The sequence below is a fragment of the Oncorhynchus masou genome, chromosome 32, assembly GCF_036934945.1.
Source record: "Oncorhynchus masou masou isolate Uvic2021 chromosome 32, UVic_Omas_1.1, whole genome shotgun sequence".
In the NCBI taxonomy this organism is placed as follows: domain Eukaryota; kingdom Metazoa; phylum Chordata; class Actinopteri; order Salmoniformes; family Salmonidae; genus Oncorhynchus; species Oncorhynchus masou.
Genome location: NC_088243.1, coordinates 84,651,242 through 84,672,243, shown reverse-complemented (window position 1 = coordinate 84,672,243; position 21,002 = coordinate 84,651,242). Strand labels below are relative to the sequence as shown.

At 42.3% G+C, this 21,002-nt stretch overlaps 2 protein-coding genes across 5 annotated transcripts in view; both read right to left on the bottom strand.

Annotated features, from left to right (window-relative positions):
- Window positions 1–73: 73 nt before the first annotated feature.
- Window positions 74–2,807, bottom strand: LOC135526718 (putative fibroblast growth factor 1). 2 transcript variants are annotated; one of them, XM_064955320.1, is made up of 3 exons: window positions 2,485–2,807; window positions 1,515–1,618; window positions 74–965 (listed from the first exon to the last, which is right to left on the bottom strand). In XM_064955320.1, exons 1-3 carry the CDS (start codon window positions 2,657–2,659, stop codon window positions 765–767), a joined length of 480 nt encoding a protein of 159 aa, XP_064811392.1. In that variant the 5' UTR covers window positions 2,660–2,807; the 3' UTR covers window positions 74–764. The 2 variants fall into 2 exon arrangements, with proteins under 2 accessions (XP_064811392.1, XP_064811393.1); XM_064955321.1 differs by having other exon boundaries at window positions 2,512–2,807.
- A 2,338-nt stretch (window positions 2,808–5,145) lies between these two features.
- LOC135526722 (glucocorticoid receptor-like) overlaps window positions 5,146–21,002 on the bottom strand; it is a 62,792-nt gene continuing 46,935 nt past the window's right edge. For 2 of the 3 annotated variants that reach the window (XM_064955328.1, XM_064955329.1), the window contains exons 7-9: window positions 20,992–21,002; window positions 17,601–17,758; window positions 5,146–9,074 (exon numbers count right to left, since the gene is read on the bottom strand). The exon at window positions 20,992–21,002 is cut by the window's right edge and continues 120 nt beyond it. In XM_064955328.1, the coding sequence (XP_064811400.1) occupies window positions 8,922–9,074; window positions 17,601–17,758; window positions 20,992–21,002 (322 nt within the window). In that variant the 3' untranslated portion in view covers window positions 5,146–8,921. Of the gene's footprint in view, window positions 9,075–17,600; window positions 17,759–20,540; window positions 20,579–20,991 lie in introns of those variants that run through there. The other variant, XM_064955330.1, reaches the window with a different exon arrangement.

Here is a 21,002-nt window from a genome sequence, read left to right as displayed (position 1 = left end):
TTAAGGCTTATTGTAAAATGTTGTGCAGCAGTGACACCTTGTGGTTGAAAGACACAATGACAACACCAACTGCTACAGTTCCCATAGGTTTTAAAAAATAAATGGTTTTCAATGTACAGTATGTGATATATTTTCCATCAGCTTTCTATAACAATTGCCTGGTGAGAGACAGTACTCATATTTCCATATATAGGCTACATATCATTGATGTTGTCATGATTCAATATTACATTTAAATATATGCCATTTGGCAGACACTTATCTAAAAAGAATGACTAATGTGTGCATAAATTTTAAAGTACGGCTGGTCCCAGGAATTGAACCCACTATCCTGGTGTTGCAAACACCCTGCTCTACCAACTGAGCTACAGAGGACCACAGTGGGCAACAGTCATCAACAAAGATATACATTCTAGATGTCTAGTTAGCAGCATAAAGTAGATTGCAGTTGTAGTGTGGAGTGGAATGCTTAATTTGGTTGAGTTTTAGCATGATTCTACCAGTCAGATGTCCATCACATAGCTTATAATAGTTTACACAGATGACAGCGTCTATAACAGGTTGGCGAAAGCATATCTGCTGTTATAACCTGCAACTCAAGCTTCAGTACTAGTTTCCATGTAAACTACTGTTTGATTAGCCTGTCTGTTTGCCTGCAATTTCCCACTGAGCATCTTAGAATGGCTGTGTCTGAAATGGCACCCTATTCCCAATCTAGTGTACTACATTGGGCCATTTCAGATCCGCCCCTGGCCTTACACCCTTCACTCCCCTGTGCCCTCCAACCGCCGTGGCAAGAAGAAGATGGCCTTCTGCCCTATGTGGGTTCTGGAGCCTAGTTTGGGTTTCCCGTTCTTCTTCAGTCCCACGTACCAACTCCTGTCTTGGTACTTCTGGGCCTGGTAGGTGTTGTAGTGGTTCACCTCAATCTTCTCCAGGAAATAACACTGATCAGTTACTATGGACTATATGGGAGAGACAGAAAGCCAGATAGTCAGTCATCACAAACATATGCTGATCGTTGATTAGATTCCCTGTGGGTGGTCAAAGGCTATAGGTAATCCAAAAACAGATTGGTAAGGTTCTGGGGGTGGGCTCCCGAGTGGTGCAGTGGTCTAAGGCACTGCATCTCAGTGCAAGAGGTGTCACTACAGTCCCTGGTTTGAATCCAGGCTATATCACATCTGGCTGTGATTGGGTGTCCCATAGGGCGGAGCACAACTGGCCCAGCATCGCCGGGGTAGGCCGTCATTGTAAATAAGAATTTGTTCTTAACTGACCTAGTTAAATAAAGGTCACATTTTAAAAGGCTATAGGTAGTCCTAAACAGTTTGAATGATGTAAAATAATTATTTGAAGGATAATAATTGTAAATGTTTCCTATCACGATCCTAAATTAATGTGTTGACACCAATGTTAAAACAGCACTGTTTCTGTGACTTATGGCTAGGTTAGTTAGGGAGGGTGAAGAGGTCATCATGACAACGGGGTCATACAGACAGTTTAATACTCACTGAACTGTAGAGCTTTCCTTCACTGCTCATGGCCAAGTAGCGTCCTGCCTCTGTCCCCTGGATGACAACCACACCACGGTCCACAGATTTCACCCGCAGGACCGCTAAGGCAAGGAAGGAGTACAAGGCAACGTCAGATTGACAAAGACAGAGCCCCCCACACACAGGAGGACAAACTAACAAAATAAGTTCAAGACAAGCATTCCAACCACGCTTAAAAAATAAAATTCCACACGATAACAAATAGACACAAACTAGAAGGACAAACCGAAATAAAGTGACATAGACAAGCATGCTGGAATTTGGTTACTATTTCAAACACGGGTTAGCTACCTTTGTTCTCGTCGAGGTTTGGTTATCATGTCATTGTGCAACATTCAGAGACTTTGCTTTGAGAAAACGGTCATCTCAATAGCCTCAGTATGAATGCTAGATGTTATGCAACTGGGAGCGTTTACTAACTGTAACGTATTACTTATAACATTGTCTGCAAATCTGCAAGAGCATTTCTGAAGTGTTCTCTGTCAGCATATTTTCAGACAGCGCATAAACAGCTGTGTTGTTACAGTCTAAATATATCCCACACATTCCGATCACGATAGAAATCGGCTTTCAGTCATTCACACCCACACTGTCCTTGATATTGAGCCATACAATTATTATGGACAATTCTTAGTGTGGGAGACTGATGATTATCTTTACTGAAGTTTAACAGCATGGCAATGTCCATTATTTTAGGTCGATTGTGAACTTTTGCAAACCATTAGAGCATGCATCAACATAAATGTATTACAGTTGAATATACAGTTAATTATGCAGATAAATACAAATTTCTTGATTGGATGAACAATTCAATAAACTAAATAATAGCCGAATTAATAACAGATGTTTGTATTATTTACAAACAGTAGTATTTTTGTTCATTTGATAAACAAAATCCACTGAAATATTATAGTATTTCTGTTTTTACTGTGAATGTCATTCTCGTCCCTCTTGCCTTCCACGGTCCCATCCGGGAGAATCTGCAGATGATGTCCGCCATTCATGCAGTATAGGCGGGTCAGCTTTTTATTGTCGAGCAGGTTACTTCCGAATCTCTCATTATCCTGCCCCACCGGTAAAAACGTTATTTCTGCATCCGTCATTTTTTGATAAGCTCTCAATTAAAATAGCGACGGTGGGTCAGACCACCTGACAATAACCACTTGATGCGCGTTCTGCGGCAAGAACGAAAACAACCCGTTAGTAAAATCGCCGTTTGATGGCAAACAGGAACATGTTTGGACTTTATAGTCACCCGTAGAAACAACAATGATCTGTGGTCACGCGCGTTTTGGTCGCGGGGGAGCTGAACACTGACCACCAAAGAGGGAGCGTACATGCAGACTACATTTTTTCGCACCCAGGATGTGGAGGATTAAAACTAGAAACACACTATTAGGATACAACAGTGACACCTGTTACACATACACCTGCTGGCAGTTCCTGTTATCTTGGACCAGGGCCTGTAAACTATTCATGAAGCATCAGAGTAAGAGTGCTGATCTAGGATCAGGTCCCTCCTGTCCCTATGCTGTTATTCATTATGATCTCGAGACAAAGGAGATGATTGTGGACTGCAGGAAAACGACGGGGCTGCAGTGGAGCAGGTTGAGAGCTTCAAGTTCCTTGGTGTCCACATCACCAACAAACAAACATGGTCCAAGCACACCATGACAGTCATAAAGCGAGCACGACAAAACCTATTCCCCCTCAGGAGACTGAAAAGATTTGGCATTGGTCCTCAGATCCTCAAAAGGTTCTACAGCTGCGCCATCGAGAGCATCCTGACTGGTTGCATCACTGCCTGGTATGGTAACTGCTCGGCCTCCGACTGCAAGGCACTACAGAGGGTAGTGCGTACGGCCCAGTACATCACTGGGGCCAAGATTCCTGCCACCCAGGACCTCTATACTAGGCAGTGTCAGGGGAAGGCCCGAAAAATTGTCATAAACTCCAGCCACCCAAGTCATAGACTGTGCTCTCTTCTACCACACGGTAAGCGGTACCGGAGTGACAAGTCTGGGTCCAAGAGGCTTCTAAACAGCTTCTAGCCCCGCCATAAGATTCCTGAACATCTAATCAAATGGCTACCCAGACTATTTACATTGCCCCTGACTAGTTAAAACTTTATATCTAAACAAGTATCAATTAGATATTTTATACCACATTCAGACGGCAAACCCAATAATTGAGAAGTGTACACAACAAAGACACAGTGATGTGTGTGACCTGTCCTTCATGAGATCACTAAATGAAACACACTTGACATGACTGACCTTTAAGTGTCCACGGACCATTCCCACATTCTCAAAAATATAAATATTGTTTAATTCTTCCATTTTGGGGATTAGGAGTTTTGTTTCCCATAGGCTCTCTCCCTCCATACTGAGAGTTTCTACCAGGAATTTATGACCTCACTCTCCCACTCTCCCACATCAGGTTTTGGTTTTACGTGGGAGAGTGGGAGAGTGAGGATCACAATATACACCCAAAAAGGCCACGTTGTGACATTCCTGAGGTGGGAGCCAATCTCCCCTGACAACCAGGATATAACTTGAGAGTTTGCGTGACATCAGGGTCAGTCAACTGTCCATCCAGAAAACCTTCTACAACAGTCTCACGATAGAGACCATCTGGAATCTGGTGTAGGGGCTACAGCCTTGTAGCCTGGTCCAAGATCTGGAATCTGGCAGAGCTACAGCCTTGTAGCCTGGTCCAATATCTGGAATCTGGCAGAGCTACAGCCTTGTAGCCTGGTCCAAGATCTGGAATCTGGCAGAGCTACAGCCTTGTAGCCTGGTCCAAGATCTGGAATCTGGCAGAGCTACAGCCTTGTAGCTTGGTCCAAGATCTGTTTGGTATATACACAACCATAGCAGTTGGCCAAACGGTACAAACACATCTGGAATCAGCCTATGGGGCCTCAATAAGGAACAACAAGCTATTTTCTCCCAACATTATCACTGGCTTTGGGGCATCGTGTGGTCATAGAAATTCTGTGTTGAAATGCTGAGACCAAGAGACTAGCAGTAACAATATTAGACTGACATGAAAGTGGAGGTTGGTGTAAGAGCTTCTTTCAGTGCCAAGACATTCAAAGTCCATTTCATAAACTAGAATAGGTCTCCCGACAGCTAGCCAATGAAATCATTTGATCTAGTCCTTGGGCTCCTGAGTGGTGCAGCGGTCTAAGGCGTCACTACAGACCCTGGTTCAAATCCAGGCTGTATCACAACCGGCAGTGATTGGGAGTCCCATAGGGCGGCGCACAATTGGCCCAGTGTCGCCCGGGTTTGGCCCTGGGTAGGCCGTCATTGTAAATAAGAATTTGCTCTTAACTGACTTGCCTAGTTAAATAAAGGTTAAGGAATAATAAAAAGGTCATACAAAAGGTTACAAACCAAACCAATAAGCCCCAGAAAGGAAAAGCCTCTTTATTGGATGAACCAGTGCTTATCGTCATAATGCGATTATTAAACGTATATCTGACAACAAGGTGACTTTTTTCATTGTTCAGATAAAAGTGAGTTAACTTGATCAATCTGCATACAATGTCTTGTTTTGAAAAAGGTACCACACACAACGAAGACGTAGTTCAACATTTAATGGAAGGAAAAGCATCAACATGATCTACTACAGATGAGCAATAATAGAGATATAGAAAAGTATTATTATTTGTGGGAGAAATATAACAACATTGTTTTTCTTTACATTGGGTTATATGTACATAATTGAAATAGTCTATAAGCTAAACAAGCCATCTTCAAAGGAAAGCATATACCAGATCATCATCATCATCATCATCATCATCATCATTCTGCCCTTGATAATACGTTTCAAAAGTGAACGTCTGTTTTTATACAAAATAGAATTTCAAAATAATATTTGGGGTAGTGCAAATGGTCAGGTTCAAAGCTGGTTGATTACTTTCACAAACAGCTTGTGTGAAGTTATTTTTTTTGTTGTTCACTGACTACTATATTCATAATATTAGTACACCAAAAAAAAATATATAAAATGTGTTATATGACAGTCCTGTACGTCTGTCGTTCCAAGAGCTACTGAAACTACAGGGAAACTTTGAGTCTGGATTTGCTTTGGCCACCTGTTAGACAATCTAATATACTGGAACTCTGTCTAAATCAAATGGTATATATTGACACTTGAACGTTTTCCTGAAAATCTGTCCTGCAGAGTTCATTCACTAAAGTGAACATTTTCTGTCTGAAATAGCTTATATTGGAAAAGAAAACAAGAAAATGACAGTACATGTCTATAATCTCTGTTTAGATCAACACATGTAACTCAGGTATTTGTCATTTCTATTGCATATTTTCAGATTTTCTTGTAAAAAATTAAAAAAAAATGTACTGCACAATACAATTCCACAGAGACCAATACATTTTGGGATAAGGGGAGTAGTTTGTGGCTTCATACCGGTTATATGAAAGGCAACAGCAGAGAATGATTTACAGCCACACTAAATTAATCATTTCCTATGATAACCCATAGGGAATCCACAAGCAGTTTAGATGGGGAGAATTCATTTTCTAATTTTATTGAACTACTTTTGTATCACCATTGAAAGAAAATAAATGTTTTCCTTTAGGATAGATTGGGACGCTAACAATGGTTAATCAAGTAGTGTGAAAAATGTAATGATTTTGGCATGTCCAGTATGCATGAAACTAACGTACCTGGACGGCCAGGAGAGCATTTATTTAACCTGACTGTTAATTCATTGTCAGAAAAACACACTCTGGGAATCAAAACTTAAAAGTTTTTGGTTTTAAACAGTTTCAGTGAACATAGATGACCACATACACTTTTAACCAATGACAACAACCTGAGTATGGTATAGTTGTTCTTAAGAATCACTAACGTATAGCTTCTTATTAGATGTTGGCATTGAAAATAAGAGATGTCAGTTTTCCAACATGTAAATAGACCCAATAACAACAAACAAATAACTAGCATGGCATTTTTTAAACGCAGGTTAGGTAAGTTAGAACACATCCCACCTTCTCAATGGCTTCAGGTCTCAGGTTAACAACTCTCACAAATTCCCCTCAAATGTACGGAATGTGACAACCCCAATTACATGACAATGAAAACATCTTTTTTTTTTTAGAAGAAGAAAACCATTTCCCCTTAGAACAGGGGTGGGAAACCCCAGTCCTCTGTTGCCGGGTCAAAATATCTCCTGGTTTATGTCTCTTCCCCTCCTCATCCACTAAGCTACAGACTACGGTCTGAAATAGCACCCTATTCCCGATTTTGTGCACTACTTTGGACCAGAGCCTTGCCCTGGTCAGAAGTAACACACTACAAAGGGAACAGGGAGTAATTTGTGACGTGCTCACAGTTTGAGTGAGAAACAAGATGACAGAGAACGAAGTTAGTACTAAGTGCTTTACTGGAAAACCTTTGTGTCACGCACGCACGCACGCACACGCACACACACACACGCACACACGCACACAGTGCGAGAGAGAAACAATAAGAGCTGAGATGTTGTAAGCAAGATGCCTGGGTGAGTAAGGGGTTGTTGTGTGAGCAGCAGTGGGAGGTTGTCCTAGAGAAGGGTCCATCAGTGTCCACCTCTCCAGAACCCCCTGTGTATTGCTGGTTTTCATCTCATAAAATTGTCTAATTGTCTGATATGTCAGTGATATGTCACTGTTGCCAGAATGTAAGCGCTATAAGGATTAATAATGACAAGATACCCATGTTTCATTCACACACACACCACTCTAATATCCATTCAAACACCAGTGTGTTCATACAGAAACCAGCATGTAGAGTATTGAGGGTCAACACTGGGCCCTCTGACTTGGACTGTTACTATTTATATTCTCCTTAAGAGACCAAGAACTACTGTAGAACTAAATTCAAGAACAGCCATTTTCCCATCAAATCTTAGTGGAAACCACAGCAACCAGCTCTTCTGGTTTTGGGGCTGTCGATACATAAAAAAAAAGAAAAAAAGTGGAATCTGCACTCTCCATTTTTGATTGGCTGACGCATCGCTCTCTCCGAGACATTCCAATAACGTCAAATGGGCAAAAAACAACAACTAGCAAAACAACAGTTAAAACAAAAGCAACAGGAAGAGGGTATTAGTTCATCGATGGACAAAAGTACTTTTGCTGACAAAAATAAGTTCAAAAAGGTGACAATTAATAGCTTCCTTTTACAAACATCAAATAGAGTTAAAGCCATGCTCTTTACTATGTACTTTTACATTCTCTCATAATGGTAGAGGGGGGGGGGGGGGGGTCATTGTACTAAAATTGTATTTAAAAATGAGACGTGTACAAGAGATCAGGTGAACACTGTATGCAGATTGGGAGTATTATTTAAATCTACTGATCTTATTGTTATAGTTTCCACCGAGGAGCCATAACTGAGCTACATTAGCAACAGACTAACACGGCAGCCATTTTAAATAGTTCAACTGACTGCCACGGCATGTAATAGAAACAAAACAATCCCACTGAGGGTCAACCGTGACGGTGAAAGAAGAACATCCTCGGGCAGTCAGAGAGAGAACGGCTAAAACCTGACTTTAAGATAAAAAAAAGGCACTTTTTTCCCCCTCTCCCTTTTTCTGATCGACGGTGTGAACCTGGCAGCCAGCAGGTAGCTTAACGTACACAAAGATCTGTGAACTGTGTACTGTACGCTTTCATTATATAAAACAATTTCATCACGTTACACCTGACTTAAAACTTTTTTTTAAATCAATGCAACATGCGTTTGGAAAATGACAGTTACAAAGAAAAAAAAACGTCATGTGATTTTGATAATGAACTCTGTTACAACAACGTCCTATAAACAGCAACAGGTATAGGAATACACAGTGGGTTAACCTGTAGAATAACATTACAAGATAGTTATAGTGTTACCTTTGCCGAGGTAAGAAATGACCTGTATAATAAACTGTATACACTGTGGCAGCAGAAACTTAAGACATCATCATCATCTCAATAATCTGTATATATAGATACTTATTTCATCTGGATATTGTTAAGTTCTGCGGGTCATACACCTGAGAAAACACAAAGGGTTAGTTTAGTTCAATCCTTGATTATACTTCAACTTGTGAAAACATGTATTCTATTAATTGGATGTTAAACAAAACAAAAATCCTCTGCTCTCTCCGTCTCATCTTCTGCCTCTTGGCAAATCTCTCCTTCCTCCTCGATAGCGCTCGTTTCATCCCCCAAAATCAACAAACCCCTGTACAATGTATAATTTCTCCCAAAACAGCCTCTCTTCTTCCCTGTCTCCCTCTGTCAGGGGAAGGTGAGGGGATTTTAAGGCATTGTGTCTCTGTGGTGGACACGGGCAGTGGCACCACAGTCATTTCTGGTGGAAGAGGAGGGGCTTGACGCTCCCGGCTTTGAATTTTGGTAACTGGTTGCTGATGATCTCTGCTAACATTTCTGGAAACTCCACCGACAGTGACTTGTTGACGAACGTGTAGAAGCAGAAATCCAGCAGCCCACCAACCATCTAGAGGGAAGCAGAACATTTGACATGTTTATGTATAGCCCACCAACCATCTAGAGGGAAGCAGAACATTTGACATGTTTATGTATAGCCCACCAACCATCTAGAGGGAAGCAGTACATTTGACATGTTTATGTATAGCCCACCAACCATCTAGAGGGAAGCAGAACATTTGACATGTTTATGTATAGCCCACAAACCATCTAGAGGGAAGCAGTACATTTGACATGTTTATGTATAGCCCACCAACCATCTAGAGGGAAGCAGAACATTTGACATGTTTATGTATAGCCCTCCAACCATCTAGAGGGAAGCAGAACATTTGACATGTTTATGTATAGCCCACCAACCATCTAGAGGGAAGCAGAACATTTGACATGTCTATCTATTGTATGTTGGTCACAGAGATGTTCTTAGTGTAGATCGGAGAGCATTGAGCTCCAGACCACCAGGAGGCAGCATTGAGCTCCAGACCAACAGGAGGCAGCATTGAGCTCCAGACCACCGGGAGGCAGCATTGAGCTCCAGACCACCGGGAGGCAGCATTGAGCTCCAGACCAACAGGAGGCAGCATTGAGCTCCAGACCACCGGGAGGCAGCATTTTTTGAGACAGGCTTGAATAAGTAGCCAATAGGTAGAGTGTAAGAGGGAAGCATAACTTGTCTGATTCTCTGTAAAAAAAAATGGTATGGGAACAATAATGAATTTTATTTTGTGGTTTATTGCAAAAAAAACATTTTCAGTCACCTCCTTGTCTGAAGGACAAGCTGATAAGCCCTGCATGTTTTTTCCAAAAGTCTCATGGAATGTAGGCCAGCATTGAAAACCACACATTGGCTGCTACTGTAGGCTGAATGATAGAACAGCTATTCCCATGTTTTAATGTTATGGGATGTATTTTATTCCATTGTTTTTGATGGTAGGCCACTTTATTTTTTTATTACCTTTATTTAACTAGACAAGTCAGTTAAGAAAAAAATCTTATTTTCAATGACGGCCTAGGAACAGTGGGTTAACTGCCTGTTCAGGGGCAGAACGACAGATTTGTACCATGTCAGCTCAGGGGTTCGAACTTGCAACCTTCCGGTTACTAGCCCAACACTCTCACCACTAGGCTACTCTGCCGCCCACCCTGCTGCCCACCCTGATAGAACTACATTATGATCAAATAGCCACAGTAGTCTACCTGACCACTGTTCAATCTAACTTAAAGCGGGCACAGCCTCAGTGTTCACAGTAAACGCACGGGGGAAATTAATCCGTGGCTTTCGCACCCGACCCGAAATGCAGAAATATATCTATTTCCTAAACAGACCCGTTTCGAATGGACCGGAGGACAATCAGACGTGTGACGAAAAGACAGATGGAAAAAGATACCCAAACAGACCCGTGCTGGTTCGGTTCTTACTTTCCTAAAACAATAACTGTCCACTGTCGGATTCAGCTGTCGGAGATATGAGTACTAAACGTGTCAGGCACAACGTGACAAACTATGTGGACACCTTCTTGTCCAACATTTCATTCCAAAATCAGAGGCATTAACATGGAGTTGGTCCTCCCCTTTACGGCTATAACAGCCTCCACTCTTCTGGGAAGGATTTCCACTAGATGTTGGAACATCGTGGCAGTGACTTGCTTCCATTCAGCCACAGGAGCATTAGTGAGGTTGGGCTCTGATGTTGGGTGATTAGTCCTGGCTCGCAGTCGGCATTCATCCCAAAGGTGTTCGATGGGGTTGAGGTCAGGGGTCTTTCACACCGATCTATACTAACTATTTCTTTATGGACCTCGCTTTGTACACAGGGGCATTGTCATGAAGAAACAGGAAAGGGCCTTCTCCAAACTGTTGCCTACCACAAAACATGAAAAACAGCCCCTGACCATTATTCCTCTTCCACCAAACTTTACAGTTGGTACTATGCATTCGGGCAGGTAGCTTTCTCCTGGCGTCCGCCAAATCCAGATTCATCCATCGGACTGCCAGATGGCAAAACGTGATTCATCACTCCAGAGAATGCGTTTCCTCTGGTCCAGAGTCTAATGGCGGCGGGCTTTACACCACTCAAGCTGACGCTTGGCATAGCGCATGGTGATGTTAGGCTTGTGTGCGGCTGCTCGGAAATGGAAACCCATTTATATACATTATATTTTTTACACGCAAGACGCTTCAACACTCGGTGGTCCCGTTCTGTGAGCTTGTGTGGCCTACCACTTCGTGGCTGAGCCATTGTTGCTCCTAGACGCTTCCACTTCACAAAAACAGCACTTACAGTTAACCGGGGCAGCTCTAGCAGGGCAGAAATTTGACGAACTGACTTGTTGGAAAGATGGCATCCTATGACGGTGCCACGTTGAAAGTCACTGAGCTCTTCAGTAAGGCCGTTCTACTGCCAATGCTTGTCTATGGAGATCGCATGCCTGTGTGCTCAATTGTATAATCCCATCAGCAACGAGTGTGACTGAAATAGCCGAATTGACTAATGTGAAGGGGTGTTCACATACTTTTGTATATGTAGTGTATTAATATATGTTTATTATATATAAAGGAAGAGAAGCTTAGGCCAGCCCTAAAGAGACAGAGCCCTGCATTTCTTTATACAGTGCTTTCAGAAATTATCTCTCACCCATCTTCACACAATACCCCATAATGACAAAGTGAAAACATGTTTCTAGAAATGTTTGCAAATGTATTGAAAATTAAATACAGAAATATCTCATTGACATAAGTACTCACACCCCCGAGTCAATACTTTGTAGAAGCACCTGCGGCAGCGATTACAGCTGTGCGTCTTTCTGGGTCTCTAAGAGCTTTCCACACCTGGATTGTGTAACATTTGCCCATTATTCTTTTCAAAATGTTTCAAGCTCCGTCAAAATGGTTGTTGATCATCGCTAGACAACCATTTTCTGGTCTTGCCATAGATTTTCAAGCAGATTTAAGACGAAACTAACTCGGTCACTCAGGAACATTCACCCTCTTCTTACCAAGCAAATCCAGTGTTGACTTGGCCTTGTGTTTTAGGTTTTAGGTTATTGTCCTGCTGAATGGTGAAATTGTCTCCCAGTGTCTGGTGGAAAGCAGACAAACAGGTTTTCCTCCAGGATTTTGTCTGTGCTTAACTCCATTACGTTTAATTTTTTTTATCCTGAAAAACTCCCCAGTCCTTAATGATAACAAGCATACCCATAACATGATGCAGCCAGCACTATGCCTGAAAATATGGAGAGTGGTACTCAGTAATGTGTTGTATTGGATTTGCCCCAAACAAAACACTTTGTATTTAGGACAAAAAGTGAATTGCTTTACCAAATGTTTTACATCATTACTTTCGTGCCTTGCAAACACGATGAATGTTTTGGAATATTGTTTATGTGCAGGCATCCTTCCTTTCACTCTGCCAATTAAGTTAGTATTGCGGAGATACTACAATGTTGTTGATCCATCCTCTGTTTGCTCCCATCACAGCCATTAAACTCCGTAACTGTTTTAAAGTCACCATTGGCCTCATGGTGAAATATCTGAGCGGTTTCCTTCCTCTCCGGCAACTGAGTTAGGAAGGACGCTTGTATCTTTGTAGTGACATGGTGTATTGATACACCATCCACATTGTAATTAATAACTTCACCATGTTCAAAGGGATATTCAATGTCTGTATATAGCAATAGGTGCTCTTTGTTTGCGAGGCATTGGAAAACCTCCCTGGTCTTTGTGGTTGAATCTGTGTTTGAGATTCACTGCTGGACTGAGGAACCTTCCAGATAATTGAATGTGTGGGGTACAGAGATCTGGTCGCCATTAAAACATCATGTTAACCAATATTATTACAACCAGAGTGAGTCCATATAACTTATTATGTGACTTGTTAAGCAAATATTTACTACTGAACTTATTTAGGCTTGTCATAACAAATGGGTTGCATACTATGACACAAGACATTTCAGCATTTCATTTTCAATTTAATTATAATTCCACTTTGACATTATGGGGCATTGTGTGTAGGCCAGTGACAAAAAATATATACATTGAATCCATTTAACATTCAAGCTGTAACACAACAAAATGTGGAAAAAGTCAAGGGGTGCGAATACTTTCTGAAGGCTCTGTACTTGTCAGAAGAGGGCACGACAACACCTTTTCCCCCTCAGGAGACTGAAAAGATTTGTCATGGGTCCCCAGATCCTCAGAAAGTGCTACAGCTGCACCATCGAGAGCATCCTGACCAGTTGCATTACCCAGGTCATAGACCCGGAGCGCCAAGTCTAGGTCCAAAAGGCTCCGTAACAGATTCTACCCCCAAGCCATAAGGCTGCACTAAACAATTAATCAAATGGCCACCAGGACTATTTGTATTGACCCACCCCCCCTTTGTTTTTACACTGCTGCTACTCGCTGTTTGTTACCTATACACAGTCACTTTACCTACCCCACCTACATGTACATATTACCTCGACTAACCTGCACCCAGCACATTGACTCTGTACCCCCTGTATACAGACTCATTATTGTTATTTTATTGTATAACTTTTTTTGTATTTAAAAAAAAAATATAAATTTAGTAAATATTTTCACAGCTATTATTTTTCTTAAAACTTCATTTTTGGTTCAGGGCTTGTTAGTAAACATTTCACGGTAAGGTCTACACCTGTTGTATTCAGCGCATGTGACAAATAAAAATGAGATTTGATATACATCTATACAGATAGGTATAATTTGTAAATTTTGAATCAGATTTTTATTTATAAAGAGAAGCATTATATTGTTAGATTAAAGCAGTAACTCTGTTAGGCCTAAAACATTTTCTGCAGTAGCGAAACCGAATAATAGCCAAAGAGTAAGTCATTGTTTATATGAAAAATACAAACAGGTTATCATGTGGCGTCATTAAACTAAGTTTTGCATCTCACCCTCATCCTCTTGTTTTTTTCCTTGTCATGGTCTGAGTGCGAGTAGCCCTAAGACCAGCAGCATACCACTGCTGGCTTGGTTTCATGGTTTGAGTGCGAGTAGCCCTAAGACCAGCAGCATACCACTGCTGGCTTGGTTTCATGGTCTGAGTGCGAGTAGCCCTAAGACTACTGGTAACTAACTGCATTATGTAGCCCTAAGACTACTGGTAACTAACTGTATTATATAGCCCTAAGACTACTGGTAACTAACTGCATTATGTAGCCCTAAGACTACTGGTAACTAACTGCATTATGTAGCGCTAAGACTACTGGTAACTAACTGCATTAGGTAGCCCTAAGACTACTGGTAACTAACTGCATTATGTAGCGCTAAGACTACTGGTAACAAACTGCATTATGTAGCCCTAAGACTACTGGTAACTAACTGTATTATGTAGCCCTAAGACTACTGGTAACTACTGGTAACTAACTGTATTATGTAGCCCTAAGACTACTGGTAACTAACTGCATTATGTAGCCCTAAGACTACTGGTAACTAACTGCATTATGTAGCCCTAAGACTACTGGTAACTAACTGCATTATGTAGCCCTAAGACTACTGGTAACTAACTGTATTAGGTAGCCCTAAGACTACTGGTAACTACTGGTAACTAACTGTATTATGTAGCCCTAAGACTACTGGTAACTAACTGTATTATGTAGCCCTAAGACTACTGGTAACTAACTGCATTATGTAGCCCTAAGACTACTGGTAACTAACTGCATTATGTAGCCCTAAGACTACTGGTAACTAACTGCATTATGTAGCGCTAAGACTACTGGTAACTAACTGCATTAGGTAGCCCTAAGACTACTGGTAACTAACTGCATTATGTAGCGCTAAGACTACTGGTAACTAACTGCATTATGTAGCCCTAAGACTACTGGTAACAAACTGCATTATGTAGCCCTAAGACTACTGGTAACTACTGGTAACTAACTGTATTATGTAGCCCTAAGACTACTGGTAACTACTGGTAACTAACTGTATTATGTAGCCCTAAGACTACTGGTAACTAACTGCATTATGTAGCCCTAAGACTACTGGTAACTAACTGCATTATGTAGCCCTAAGACTACTGGTAACTAACTGCATTATGTAGCGCTAAGACTACTGGTAACTAACTGCATTAGGTAGCCCTAAGACTACTGGTAACTAACTGCATTATGTAGCGCTAAGACTACTGGTAACTAACTGCATTATGTAGCCCTAAGACTACTGGTAACAAACTGCATTATGTAGCCCTAAGACTACTGGTAACTAACTGCATTATGTAGCCCTAAGACTACTGGTAACTAACTGCATTATGTAGCCCTAAGACTACTGGTAACTACTGGTAACTAACTGTATTATGTAGCCCTAAGACTACTGGTAACTACTGGTAACTAACTGTATTATGTAGCCCTAAGACTACTGGTAACTAACTGCATTATGTAGCCCTAAGACTACTGGTAACTAACTGCATTATGTAGCCCTAAGACTACTGGTAACTAACTGCATTATGTAGCCCTAAGACTACTGGTAACTACTGGTAACTAACTGTATTATGTAGCCCTAAGACTACTGGTAACTACTGGTAACTAACTGTATTATGTAGCGCTAAGACTACTGGTAACTACTGGTAACTAACTGTATTATGTAGCCCTAAGACTACTGGTAACTACTGGTAACTAACTGTATTATGTAGCCCTAAGACTACTGGTAACTAACTGTATTATGTAGCCCTAAGACTACTGGTAACTAACTGCATTATGTAGCCCTAAGACTACTGGTAACTAACTGCATTATGTAGCCCTAAGACTACTGGTAACTAACTGCATTATGTAGCGCTAAGACTACTGGTAACTAACTGCATTAGGTAGCCCTAAGACTACTGGTAACTAACTGCATTATGTAGCGCTAAGACTACTGGTAACTAACTGCATTATGTAGCCCTAAGACTACTGGTAACAAACTGCATTATGTAGCCCTAAGACTACTGGTAACTAACTGTATTATGTAGCCCTAAGACTACTGGTAACTACTGGTAACTAACTGTATTATGTAGCCCTAAGACTACTGGTAACTAACTGCATTATGTAGCCCTAAGACTACTGGTAACTAACTGCATTATGTAGCCCTAAGACTACTGGTAACTAACTGCATTATGTAGCCCTAAGACTACTGGTAACTACTGGTAACTAACTGTATTATGTAGCCCTAAGACTACTGGTAACTACTGGTAACTAACTGTATTATGTAGCCCTAAGACTACTGGTAACTAACTGTATTATGTAGCCCTAAGACTACTGCTAACTAACTGCATTATGTAGCCCTAAGACTACTGGTAACTAACTGCATTATGTAGCCCTAAGACTACTGGTAACTAACTGCATTATGTAGCTAAGACTACTGGTAACTAACTGCATTAGGTAGCCCTAAGACTACTGGTAACTAACTGCATTATGTAGCGCTAAGACTACTGGTAACTAACTGCATTATGTAGCCCTAAGACTACTGGTAACAAACTGCATTATGTAGCCCTAAGACTACTGGTAACTAACTGTATTATGTAGCCCTAAGACTACTGGTAACTACTGGTAACTAACTGTATTATGTAGCCCTAAGACTACTGGTAACTAACTGCATTATGTAGCCCTAAGACTACTGGTAACTAACTGCATTATGTAGCCCTAAGACTACTGGTAACTAACTGCATTATGTAGCCCTAAGACTACTGGTAACTAACTGCATTAGGTAGCCCTAAGACTACTGGTAACTAACTGCATTATGTAGCGCTAAGACTACTGGTAACTAACTGCATTATGTAGCCCTAAGACTACTGGTAACTACTGGTAACTAACTGTATTATGTAGCCCTAAGACTACTGGTAACTACTGGTAACTAAATGTATTATGTAGCCCTAAGACTACTGGTAACTACTGGTAACTAACTGTATTATGTAGCCCTAAGACTACTGGTAACTAACTGCATTATGTAGCGCTAAGACTACTGGTAACTAACTGCATTATGTAGCCCTAAGACTACTGGTAACAAACTGCATTATGTAGCCCTAAGACTACTGGTAACTAACTGTATTATGTAGCCCTAAGACTACTGGTAACTACTGGTAACTAACTGTATTATGTAGCCCTAAGACTACTGGTAACTAACTGCATTATGTAGCCCTAAGACTACTGGTAACTAACTGCATTATGTAGCCCTAAGACTACTGGTAACTAACTGCATTATGTAGCCCTAAGACTACTGGTAACTAACTGCATTAGGTAGCCCTAAGACTACTGGTAACTAACTGCATTATGTAGCGCTAAGACTACTGGTAACTAACTGCATTATGTAGCCCTAAGACTACTGGTAACTACTGGTAACTAACTGTATTATGTAGCCCTAAGACTACTGGTAACTACTGGTAACTAAATGTATTATGTAGCCCTAAGACTACTGGTAACTACTGGTAACTAACTGTATTATGTAGCCCTAAGACTACTGGTAACTACTGGTAACTAACTGTATTATGTAGCGCTAAGACTACTGGTAACTAACTGTATTATGTAGCCCTATGTAGAAGTGTAACGTGTACCTCGTGCATGGAGTCAAGAAGCTTGGTGAGCTGGTAGAAGCGTTGCCAGTTCTGGCTGGAGTTCTCCTCCCTCTTGACGATGGCCTTCCCCAACTCCTTGATGTAGGACATCCGGATCTCATCAAACACTGTCTGACTCTTCAGACCATCCTTTGGCACTGGGGGACGGGGACAGGGGGAAGGACAACATAATATATCAACCTCTGTGTGTCTTACTCCAGACCGTCCTCTGGCACTGGGGGGACAGGACAACATAATATATCAACCTCTGTGTGTCTTACTCCAGACCGTCCTCTGGCACTGGGGGGACAGGACAACATAATATATCAACCTCTGTGTGTCTTACTCCAGACCGTCCTCTGGCACTGGGGGGAAGGACAACATAATATATCAACCTCTGTGTGTCTTACTCCAGACCGTCCTCTGGCACTGGGGGGACAGGACAACATAATATATCAACCTGTGTGTGTCTTACTCCAGACCGTCCTCTGGCACTGGGGGGAAGGACAACATAATATATCAACCTCTGTGTGTCTTACTCCAGACCGTCCTCTGGCACTGGGGGGACAGGACAACATAATATATCAACCTCTGTGTGTTTTACTCCAGACCGTCCTTTGGCACTGGGGGACAGGACAACATAATATATCAACCTCTGTGTGTCTTACTCCAGACCGTCCTTTGGCACTGGGGGACAGGACAACATAACATATCAACCTCTGTGTGTCTTACTCCAGACCGTCCTTTGGCACTGTGGGGGACAGGACAACATAATATATCAACCTCTGTGTGTCTTACTCCAGACCGTCCTTTGGCACTGGGGGACGGGACAACATAATATATCAACCTCTGTGTGTCTTACTCCAGACCGTCCTTTGGCACTGTGGGGGACAGGACAACATAATATATCAACCTCTGTGTGTCTTACTCCAGACCGTCCTTTGGCACTGGGGGACGGGACAACATAATATATCAACCTCTGTGTGTCTTACTCCAGACCGTCCTCTGGCACTGGGGGACAGGACAACATAATATATCAACCTCTGTGTGTCTTACTCCAGACCGTCCTTTGGCACTGGGGGACAGGACAACATAATATATCAACCTCTGTGTGTCTTACTCCAGACCGTCCTCTGGCACTGGGGGGACAGGACAACATAACATATAATATATCAACCTCTGTGTGTCTTACTCCAGACCGTCCTCTGGCACTGTGGGGGACAGGACAACATAATATATCAACCTCTGTGTGTCTTACTCCAGACCGTCCTCTGGCACTGGGGGGACAGGACAACATAATATATCAACCTCTGTGTGTCTTACTCCAGACCGTCCTCTGGCACTGGGGGGGACAGGACAACATAACATATCAACCTCTGTGTGTCTTACTCCAGACCGTCCTCTGGCACTGTGGGGGACAAGACAACATAATATATCAACCTCTGTGTGTCTTACTCCAGACCGTCCTTTGGCACTGGGGGACAGGACAACATAATATATCAACCTCTGTGTGTCTTACTCCAGACCGTCCTTTGGCACTGTGGGGGACAGGACAACATAATATATCAACCTCTGTGTGTCTTACTCCAGACCGTCCTCTGGCACTGTGGGGGACAGGACAACATAATATATCAACCTCTGTGTGTCTTACTCCAGACCGTCCTCTGGCACTGGGGGGGACAGGACAACATAATATATCAACCTCTGTGTGTCTTACTCCAGACCGTCCTTTGGCACTGTGGGGGACAGGACAACATAATATATCAACCTCTGTGTGTCTTACTCCAGACCGTCCTCTGGCACTGTGGGGGACAGGACAACATAATATATCAACCTCTGTGTGTCTTACTCCAGACCGTCCTCTGGCACTGGGGGACAGGACAACATAACATATCAACCTCTGTGTGTCTTACTCCAGACCGTCCTCTGGCACTGGGGGGACAGGACAACATAATATATCAACCTCTGTGTGTCTTACTCCAGACCGTCCTCTGGCACTGTGGGGACAGGACAACATAATATATCAACCTCTGTGTGTCTTACTCCAGACCGTCCTCTGGCACTGGGGGGGACAGGACAACATAATATATCAACCTCTGTGTGTCTTACTCCAGACCGTCCTTTGGCACTGGGGGACAGGACAACATAATATATCAACCTCTGTGTGTCTTACTCCAGACCGTCCTTTGGCACTGGGGGACAGGACAACATAATATATCAACCTCTGTGTGTCTTACTCCAGACCGTCCTCTGGCACTGTGGGGGACAGGACAACATAATATATCAACCTCTGTGTGTCTTACTCCAGACCGTCCTCTGGCACTGGGGGACAGGACAACATAACATATCAACATCTGTGTGTCTTACTCCAGACCGTCCTCTGGCACTGTGGGGGACAGGACAACATAATATATCAACCTCTGTGTGTCTTACTCCAGACCGTCCTCTGGCACTGTGGGGGACAGGACAACATAATATATCAACCTCTGTGTGTCTTACTCCAGACCGTCCTTTGGCACTGGGGGGGACAGGACAACATAATATATCAACCTCTGTGTGTCTTACTCCAGACCGTCCTCTGGCACTGGGGGGACAAGACAACATAATATATCAACCTCTGTGTGTCTTACTCCAGACCGTCCTTTGGCACTGGGGGGACAGGACAACATAATATATCAACCTCTGTGTGTCTTACTCCAGACCGTCCTTTGGCACTGGGGGGGACAGGACAACATAATATATCAACCTCTGTGTGTCTTACTCCAGACCGTCCTCTGGCACTGTGGGGGACAGGACAACATAATATATCAACCTCTGTGTGTCTTACTCCAGACCGTCCTCTGGCACTGGGGGGGACAAGACAACATAATATATCAACCTCTGTGTGTCTTACTCCAGACCGTCCTTTGGCACTGGGGGGGACAGGACAACATAATATATCAACCTCTGTGTGTCTTACTCCAGACCGTCCTTTGGCACTGGGGGACAGGACAACATAACATATCAACCTCTGTGTGTCTTACTCCCAGACCATCCTTTGGCACCAAAGGGAAACACAACAGGAAATGTGTTCAATAACCCAGTGAATGAGAACTTGTTCTCAACTAGCCTTCCTGGTTAAATAAAGGTGAGAATTTTTTTTTATTAAAAAAAAATATATATTAAAAGTCATGCCTATGCACTTCCCCTTCTATTATATGTTGAAAATGTAGAGCGAAAATACAATAACATGAAATTAGAAACTTTTCTTTTGACATCCCAATGCTATGATCAACAACAACAAGTAACAGTAAGAACCCAGGAACACACAGCCATCAATCAGGAAATAGGTTGTCATAGCGTTACGGAGTCAAGTGTGAAAGGTCAAAGTAGAAGCGGAGCTGAGACTCACCGGTGCTGAGC

Coding starts and splice junctions, on each gene's coding strand:
- LOC135526718 (XM_064955320.1), bottom strand. CDS start 2,659: ATGACGGATGCAGAAATAACGTTTTTACCGGTGGGGCAGGATAATGAG. Junction 1,619..2,484: donor GGACGAGAATGACATTCACA/GTAAAAACAGAA, acceptor TCCTTGCCTTAG/CGGTCCTGCGGGTGAAATCT. Junction 966..1,514: donor AAGGAAAGCTCTACAGTTCA/GTGAGTATTAAA, acceptor TCTCCCATATAG/TCCATAGTAACTGATCAGTG.